General features: G+C 35.2%; 1 protein-coding gene across 1 annotated transcript in view; it reads left to right on the top strand.

Moving 5' to 3' along the window:
- Window positions 1-1,590, top strand: part of MSTN (myostatin) — a 6,623-nt gene extending 5,033 nt beyond the window's left edge. The window contains exon 3 of the mRNA XM_007464973.1: window positions 1-1,590. This exon is cut by the window's left edge and continues 268 nt beyond it. Coding sequence (XP_007465035.1) covers window positions 1-86 — 86 coding nt within the window. The 3' untranslated portion in view covers window positions 87-1,590.
- Window positions 1,591-10,479: the final 8,889 nt, after the last annotated feature.

Here is a 10,479-nt window from a genome sequence, read left to right on the forward strand (position 1 = left end):
TTAATATGCTATATTTTAATGGCAAAGAACAAATAATATATGGGAAAATTCCAGCCATGGTAGTAGATCGCTGTGGGTGCTCATGAGATGTATATTTGTTTCATAACTTCCTAAAAAGTGGAAGGTCTTCCCCTCAACAATTTTGAAACTGTGAAATTATGTACCACAGGCTGTAAGCCTAGAGTATGCTACAGTCACTTACGCACGAGCTACAGTATACGAACTAAAAGAGAGAATATATGCAACGGTTGGCATTTAACCATCAAAACAAATCATACAATAAAAAGTTTTAGGATTTCCAGAGTTTTTTAACTTGGAGATCAAATTCCATTTATATTCATATATATCACAACATACGCAGGTAAATGAAAGCAATTCTCCTTGTGTTCTGGTGAATTAAAGGAGTATGCTTTAAAGTCTATTTCTTTACAGTTTCATTTAATATTTACAGAAAAATCTATATGTAGTATTGGTAAAATGCAGGATTGTTATATACCATTATTTGAATCATCCTTAAACACTTGAATTTATATTGTATGATAGCATACTTGGTAAGATAAGATTCCACAAAAATAGGGATGGTACACCATGTGCAAGTTCCCATTCCTATTCTGATTGATACAGTACATTAACAATTCATGCCAATGGTGCTAATACAATAGGCTGAATGGCTGATGTTATCAGGTTTATCAAATAAAATACAATCAGTAATGTTTCTCCTTTCTTCAGGTGCATTTTCATACTCCTCCAAACGGGGAATGGATTTTCTTTAATGAAAGAAAAATCATTTTTCTAGAGGTCTGGATTCAATTCTGTAGCATACTTGGAGAAACTGCATTTCCAAGGCAGCCAAAAAAGTATTCATTTTTATCAAAATTTCAAAATTATAGCCTGCCTTTGCAACACTGCAGTTTTTATGATGAAATAATGGAAATGACTGATTCTATCAATATTGTATAAAAAGACTTCTGAAACAATTGCATTGATATAATATGTATACAATATTGTTTTGTAAATAAATGTCTCCTTTTTTATTTACTTTGGTATATTTTTACAGTAAGCACATTTCAAATTATGTATTAAGGCACAAAGACATTTCATGTATGACAGAAAAGCAAATGCTTATATTTCGGAGAAAATTAGCTGATTAAATGTGGTCTTAAAACTCCATATGCTAATGGTTAGATGGTTATATTACAATCATTTTATATTTTTTTACATTATTAACATTCACTTACGGATTCATGATGGCTATATAATGTGAATGTGAAATTTCAGTGGTTTACTATCATTGTATTCAAATCTCAACGTTCCATTATTTTAATACTTATAAATATCATTAAGCATACAAAAATGATTTAACTCTATTATCTGAAATCAGAAAAATAAACTGATGATATCTTAAGAATTGTTAATTTTATTTTATAATTTGATAATGAATATATTTCTACATATATTTACTTCTATTTTGTAAATTAGGATTTTGTTAATCAAATACATTATACTTATGACTAAGTGAAATTATTTCCTACATCTAATGTGTAGAAACAATATAAATTATATTAAAGTGTTTTCATGTTTTTTGAAAGACACAACAGTTTTATGTTATAATGATTAATTCTGGATTTTTGGTTTTCACTTTATTGTAAAAGTTTAATGATTTAGCACAAAGTTTGGTTTAGAAATTTTAGGTCTGCTACTCTAGTTTCTCATGAGTGAAATTCCTGTTAAATTGGTTCTGGTCAAGTTGCTTTAAACATACAAAAGCAAGGGCTAGTTACATCTGTTTCATTTCTCTTTATCTTGACCTGAAAACTATTTATATGTTTTCATAGGTTCAATTTCCAAATGCATTGCAGTTGGCAAGGGTATATGGTCCTAGAGTTACAAGTTCTACTGAAGCCACAGGGACACAGGGAAACTGCATCTTTTTCCTAGCACTTAATGATACTGGCACATTTATCTGAGTTTTGGGGGCACAAATTTTCAAACTGAATTGAAAAATAATTATAAAGTGCCTAGAATCCACCCCTGGCCAATTTAATAGCTTAGCTCTAAAGCAGTGACTATGTCTAATGGGGGAGGCGATTAAAATTTTGTTTAGTGTTATGGTTCTTAAATAAATAATTTATAATTATTATAACCATGAAATATATTACAGCAATTTACACTCATACAAACGAAGTGCAGTACTTTTTCTAATTCTGATACCGACATATTTAACACTGACAAGGCTGGAGCTGTAAGGGAGTTGCCCCTGTGGGGGGAGGAGCCAGCTGCGGTGACAGGGTAAGGCCACTTTTCAGTTGCACATATCAGAACATACTTCTTCCAGGGCCATGAATATACATGACCTCAAAGTCTGGGTCAGCAGGCGCATTAACACACCTTAGGCTCTGGAGCACAAATAACTGGGGACCTTGATCCCTACAGTGGGAACTGTGAGGAAGGAACACCCTCCGTTTCCAAGGACCCAGTTTCAGGACTCCCCAACCTTTATATTCACCCTTACCATGGAGCCCCAGGATCACATCACTAACCTCTCCATTTGGTAGCCTGCTTCAAAACCCATATGACCATGAAAGAAAGCATCAGGACCAATTTGTTTTGTGACAAGACCTAGGCATTTCTTTTTCTATTTTGCCTAGGTCCTAGGAATGGCAAAGGCGCTCTGTTATTCTGCCTATGGGCATGTCACTTTCATTTTCAGCACCCCAAGAATATTCACTTGTGATATGTGACACTAATCCCTGAAATTTTCAGAAAACATTATGTAAAGTTCAATGTAGTGTATCAATTTTAATATTCTGATTGTTTTGGAATACTTCTCGTACTTCCCACAAACCTATGTTAGTTAAAAAAAACACAGTAAAAAATAAAAACAAACAAAAAACCCTTTCAGACTCTATGGTTCCTTTTGTATTCAAGTTGGTTTTTGCACTTCTATAGAGAACTTTATTTTCTTAAAATAAAAAGGCAATATTTTGACATTGACAGTAGCTAGATTAGAACTCAATTATTCTATACCCCAAACGAAAACAAATCTATTTCACTTTAAACCACCATATACTCATTTAAGAATGTCAATGACCCTTTTGGGTCTTGTGGGACACTCTCACCAGGAAAAAGAAAACTCACAATTTTGCATATAATTTCAGGGAGCTCAGGGTCTTCTTAGAGCTCATTCATAGAATCTAGTTTATTTTCCTTCTTAAGATAAAAATTATGAAGTAATAAAGTATACTTATAAGGGCCTGCTTCCCAATTAATTAGTTTTAATCCTTAACCAATTGAATGTTTGAAAAGGAAAATAAGTATCAAATCAGCCTGGATGTCTTAACATGGCTAAAACACTTGCTAATTACCAAAACATTCTATGTTTCTTTTTTTTTTTTTTTCTTTGCGGTACGCGGGCCTCTCACTGTTGTGGCCTCTCCCATTGCGGAGCACAGGCTCCGGACACGCAGGCCCAGCGGCCATGGCTCTCGGGCCCAGCAGCTCCGCGGCACGTGGGATCCTCCCGGACCAGGGCACGAACCCGTGTCCCCCGCATCGGCAGGCGGACTCTCAGCCACTGCGCCACCCGGGAAACCCTCTATGTTTCTTAAAGATCATCCAATCATCAACTGGCAAGTCTGTGAGAGATTAAACTAGACAGCTGAATAAAAAGCACTTCAAATTATGAACTCACATTCTTCTTATGTGTCAAAACCAAAATCATAAATCATCAGGGCTTCTGATGTCTGGATGTCAGAATTAGGAGGAGGGTATGAGATGATAATATTTACTGAGCACCAGATTTGTGCTAGGAACTTTCCTGACACACTCAATGTAGGAGACATTACTGTCCCCAGTTTACAGAAGAGAACTCTGAGGAACTGAGACAATAGGAGGTACCTCAGTGGCTGGTCTGAATTTGAATTCAGAGCAGTTCGACACAATGATTCATTGCTCTGGTTACACCAATTCTTCAACAAGTCCTAATGAAAGAGTGAAACTATATTTTTTAATGTATAATTTGTAATATATCCTTATATATGTTCAGCATTGGTTTCTGCAAATGTTGTGTGGCTGCATTTTAATAAGGGAGGTTAGAGTTGGTATTATGAGAAGGTGGAAGAAGAGCAGGTGATTAGCAAAGCAGAGAAATGTACAAACAGACAGAAGTGGGTCGATGTCATAGGATGTGACAGAGGGAATAGACCTTAGAGATCATCTAATTTACACATGACAGAACTGAGGTCTAAAGAGAGGGTTGCCCAAAGTCATAAAGTGAATTGGTTCAAAAACTGAGACAAGAGTTCTGAAATGCTAGAGTGGATGGTGGGTCAGAGTGAGAAGAATGATTCCAAAAGAGAAAATGCAGGAGAGCTAAAAACAACAAAAAAAGCTCTGAGTCATGGTTTGTCAGCTGGGGAATGTCAATACTGGGCACTAACTAAAAGTCCATAGGATTATAACAGTTCACATCTATCTTTTATCAACCTGGAGATTATCTTGGACAAATAGACTCTAATGGGAAATCTATGGTAGTATGTGATTAAAACCACTACTTTACTGTGTACAGTAATACAAATTGAAATATAATTAATAATTAATAACTTTCAAAGTCCCCTCACATTAATGATGTAATTTTATCTTCATAATGCTGGAAGTATTATTATTATGCCCATTTCATAGAGGGAACTGAGGTTAAATTAAATTAATCAAATTGCCCAAAGAAATGTAGCATTTATATTTGTACATTAATTATATAAGAAATAGAAATAATGAGCTTCCCTGGTGGCGCAGTGGTTGAGAGTCCGCCTGCCGATGCAGGGGACGCGGGTTCATGCCCCGGTCTGGGAAGATCCCACATGCCGCGGAGCGGCTGGGCCCGTGACCCATGGCCGCTGAGCCTGGCACGTCCGGAGCCTGTGCTCCGCAACGGGAGAGGCCACAGTGGTGAGAGGCCTGCGTATCGCAAAAAAAAAAAAAAAAGAAAAGAAATAGAAATCAAATAAATTACACTTGTTTGATCATTCATTCCAATACTACTCATTAAAAATGTAGCATGATAAAAAAATTCCATTTAAAATATCAAATGATCACTTTAAAAAATAAGACACATGGATACTATCCAGTAATATAACTAAGAAATTAAACCATAGGCTAAAATGTGATAAGCAAGTCATGACTTGCCTGGCACATGACGTATAGTGTTGAAATTTCATTTGCATGGTCATTCAGTTCCAATTTACACACTGCAAAACATATCAAATTAAACTATACTAATTTTGGTCATCCCTTAGTACGATGTCGAGCAATGCGAAGTGGTACTAAATTTAGTTCATTCATGCCTAGGTGGAATTTTGCAGAGGAAGTCTTTGAAAAATTAATACATTTTCATTAGATAGCATTCATTTATAGCAAGATTATCTTTGTTAAAATTTAAAACACTAGATAGAGGGATTATTTACATATATTTTACTAGATTACCTACCAAAAACTTCAATGAATACCACATCCTGTCAAGAACACAGGATGTTCTTGAATGTAAGACTTGACATATGAAGCTGCCTAATTTATCTGACAAGCATAAAATGTATGTGTAATAATAATGATAGACAACTCCCTAATCTTCTGTTACAATGGTTGAGTAGTTCACTTCAGCTATGGTTTAACATTACACTAAGTATTCCTGATACAGAAATACATGGTTTGGCAATGAAGCAAAGAAATACATATTAAGTTTTCATTGATTATAATTTTGGATTACTGTAAGATAGAAAAGTTTTTTTAACAGTATGATGCTATTATTTTTATTCTATAATAAAGGTGATTATTAAACACACATACATTTACTTTCTTGAAAAACTGACTTTAATAACATTTTCTTTTATTAGTTCTGTGTACTCACTATAGGCAAAACACTGTTCACTGGAATTAACTTACAGAGATCTAAAACATATTCCCAGATTCTGATCTTAACGAGATCTGTTGGAGAGTTCTCCTGAGAAGGGCCGACAGATAAACTTGATTCAATTAATCTTAAAGGTAAGTTTTAAACCAAACATATGAAGAGATTAACCTACTAATTCACATTTTTAATTTGTCTTCCTAACCATTCAAGATTATTTGATTAAGAAAACTTTCTTCCTATAATGTTATGTTCTTTTTTTTTTTTCTAACATCTTATGAAGGACCCTATTCAGAACAAAATCTGATTATGCGGTTTTGGCCATGGATCCTCCACAAGACTTTCCCAGATCCGCTCCCACGGACACTAACTCTGACTAAGAAGCCAAACGTCTCTTGGCTCTATTCCCATGGAACTCAGAATTTTGGCATTACCTCTCCACTAGCCAAAAACAAAACATGTCAATACGGGAACGTTTGCCTACATCATGACATCAGATCCTCATAATGCTGAGATAGAATTCTGAAAGTGAAAATCAAGCATAAAACACCAATTTACTGAGCACACTGAAGTGACTGTGGGAGAAAACCCAAATTGTTAAATGGAAACAATCAGGCAGTCATTGAGGCAACTGCTTGGCTTGAGCTCCAAGAATATCTTCCTGAAAAGCTGCATACTTCTCAGCAACTCAAGAAATGGCATGAGTTATATGGCTGCCTGCACCCTAAGTAAAGGATTCTACTGAGGAAAATTAGCCATCTTGGGCTCTGAACCAGGCCAGGTGCCATGGGATAGAAACTAGAGCAAATAAGAACAAATGACTACTGCTTCCCACTTGTAGATGTTCCCTGGCAGCAAGTAAAATTGTCCCAGCAAGTCTAAAATCTATCAGGACCTATGTCTTATGCGTTAGTGAATTTAAGTTCCTTACAGCTCCAGAGTCAGAAAAAATTCCAAGGAAGTTGCATAGGACTGATGGGAAGCTAGCTAGGTTCCCATCTACTCATAGGCCAGGATGCTTCCCTATGACTGAAATACCTTGCACCAACTGGGACTCTCCTGGGTGAATAGCCCTGCACTGCAGTGCCAGCAGAGCTCTCTCCTTTGCTGACAGAGGTGGGTAGACTGTGAATAGTGAGCCCCACCTTGCTTTTACCAGAGGTTTGAACAAAGAATCCTGGTATTGGCCAAAGACAGAAGTGTCATTTCAGAATTTGTGCCAAAGGCTAGAATTTGGCTTCATAATTGTTCGTACAACATGTATTGTGTTGACACAACGTATCTGTTAACCAGGTACATTACCTGGTTAGTGTCCTTGGGCCTCATATATCCTGTTCAGACTGGCAAGAAATAAACTGCCTGTTGGACCTTGGACAAGAAGCATGAGCATTTACTTACAAGGGAAAAAGCACATTACATAGATATTAATATCTCCATTTTTAGAATGATGAAGCTGAGGTTCAGAGATGATTGTAATTAAGTGACTAAGACAGGTGCATACATGATGGGAGAAATACACACAAATGTAGAACTAACACAACATTGTAAATCAACTTCAATTAAAAAAGTAAAAATTAAAAAGGGACCTACTCTCCTTGCTAAGCAAATAAGTAAGTAAATAAATAAAACTAAAAAGGGACATACTATATAGTATGGGAAACTATACTCAATATTTTGTAAAATATAAGGGAAAAGAGTCTGAAAAATAATATATATAGGAATGTATATATAAGTATATATATATATAAAAGAATATATATATATAAACTGAATCACTGTGCTGTACACCTGAAAGTAACATAATATTGTAAATCAACTATACTTCAATTTAAAAAAGATAAAATAGAATAAAATAGCCAAAAAACCCCCCAAAATGTAGAAGTAGTTTTTCAGCTATTAGTTCAGGTGTGAAAAAATGTAATTTTCTACTTGTTGTAGAACTGACATCAGCTTTTACCTCAAAAGCCCATTTGTGCTGTATCACCATTTCTACCTTACAGAGGCACTGTCATGCCAATGGGAACTGCTCTAATAATGCTTGTCATGTCCATGGATCTCACCCAGAAAATGATGAACGATATCCCCCTACCCTCAAGTCTCCAAACTCAGAGGAGGAGTGTAATGTGTCTCTCTTCTTTACGTCCAGCTCAGCCTATGAAGCAGGGCATCACAAAAGATCACTGTCTAAAACTTCTCTCTTCCCATCAAATTCACTCCTATCATAAGCTCATGAGATCTTTATGTGAGAAGATATAGGAATAGGTTCTGGCTATCTGGATCTATTTACTAACACTTTATATTTCATACCTGAACCCTAGACCTTTGAACTTAAATTTTTGTTAAATACTACTATCTTTTTTTTTCCTGATTCTGATCTGAAAAGTACCTCCTGGAAAAATGTAACCTTTTAATAAATCACAGTGTTCATTCTAATAATAAAAATGTAAATTAAAATTACATACTATCCTTTCATCTACAAATGTACTAAATTTTTATGTTAATATCTATTGTTATTAGTAAGGTGATCAGCAATGAACACTCTAAATAATATTGCCTATAGAAAGGCCCTGACCAGTTGCCTTCTAATATTTAACAAGATCCTTAAAAGGTTCTATACAGTAATTTTACTTCTTAAATTTTATGCAAAGAAAACAAAGATGCAAATGTTTGTAAAATCACAATGTTATTTACTATTTTTTAATATTGGAAATAATGTATCCAACAATAAGGAATGGTTACATTGATTATGATAGGTAACAATAGCATATTAAAATTTAAAGTCAACCTGAGGGCCCAGTAGACACCAGGAGGATGAAAGAGAGAGGGAGAAAGAATCTAAGTCTTCACTGATATTATTGAGCTACTGATCTTACTTTACCTAGAGCTGCCTTACATCTGGACTTTATGAGATAATTGATTTTTCTGCTGTTTTAGGCCATATTTGAATTGGGGTTTCTATTATTTACAGCTGGAAGTATTCCAAATAAATAAACATGTGTATAGCATATGTGTACATACATGTATCAGGTATATATGATTATCTTTAATTCTGATATTGCCAATTTGTACCCTGTAGAGGTTGTACCAATTTATATTTCTATTAACAATGTATGAAGTTACCTATTTCCGCACACCCTCATCATTCTTAGTTCTAGTATGATAGGTAAAAAATGGTATCTGATCATGATTTTCACTGCATTTTTCTTATTTTGAGTGAGGTTATTCACCTTTTTATATTTAAGGATTATCTGTATTTCCTTTTCTGTTAACTATTTGCTTTTATCCTTTGCTTATTTTTTCTATTAGGTTGTTAATATTAAAACAAAACCTATATATATATATGTTCTTAGAAAATTAGTTACTATTGGGGAATTCCCTGGTGGTCCAGTGCTTAGGACTCAGCACTTTCACTGCCAGGGCCATGTTCAATCTGTGGTCGGGAAACTAAGCGTTCACAAGCCCCAGGGCCCAGCCAAAAAAAAAAAAAAAAATTAGCTACAACTATTTCTTCCCAGATTTTCATTTGTCTTTTGACTTTGTGGTTTCTTGATTTTTAATGCAGAATTTAAAATGTTTGTATGATGTTATATATTTTAGTCTTTTTTTATGGTTTCCAATTTTTTTCTTTTTCTTCTTTTTGGCCGTGCCACATGGCTTGCAGGTTCTTAGTTTCCAGACCACGGATTGAACCTGGGCCACGGCAGTGAAAGTGCCGAGTCTTAACCACTGGACAGCCAGGGGAATTCCCTGGCTTCCATTTCTTTTGCCATACTTAGAGCTTTTTACACTATGTGTTTATATTTTTAATGTATCTTATAATTTCTTCTAATACATTTATGGCTTGTTATTTACTTTTGAATTCTTTAATCCATCTCAACTCTCATTTCATCATAGTGTGATGTAGGAATCCAATTTATTTTTCTTCAGATGACTATCCATTTGTCACCATTTATGATACTATCTTTCCCCTAGTGATTTGAAATGTGAAATGGTGCTAACTGGCCACTTACCCTGACCACGTGAATCCTTAGAGGCAAAAAGTCATTTTTATAGAATTTAGCAATAATAGAGGATGCCTAGGGTCAAATCAGTCATCCTCTTGAAATCTAACTACAATCAGTACAGATGAATATGAAAACAGTAGCATGATTGATGATTACAGGTTTTCTGTCCAGTCAAAAATGACCAGATGTATTCATGCATATTCATATTCATGAATTTATTCCATCAAAATTTTTAAGAGTCTGGTATTGTCATATTTTAATTCCTGCTTCACTTTAGGTGTGGGACATTTAGCCCACAACAACCAAGTCTATCCAGGACAGTGTCCCTCACCTCTCCTGAAGCTAAGAGCCCTACTCTCCAGGGAAAAAGTATACATCCCTCCTCCCGCAGTCACAAAGACTTCTCAGTCATGCCACCCAATATATCATTCAGCCTCCTGAAGGAGCAATATTTTCCCTCCACTGTCATCAGAAGAGGAGGGCAAGAAAATTATTCAGAATGTCTCTGGTACTTTTCCTCTGAAATAACATAGTAATTCTGTTCATAGTTGTGTGATATCCTATCAGATTTTACCC

The sequence above is a fragment of the Lipotes vexillifer genome, unplaced genomic scaffold (assembly GCF_000442215.2).
Source record: "Lipotes vexillifer unplaced genomic scaffold, Lipotes_vexillifer_v1.1 scaffold903, whole genome shotgun sequence".
In the NCBI taxonomy this organism is placed as follows: domain Eukaryota; kingdom Metazoa; phylum Chordata; class Mammalia; order Artiodactyla; family Lipotidae; genus Lipotes; species Lipotes vexillifer.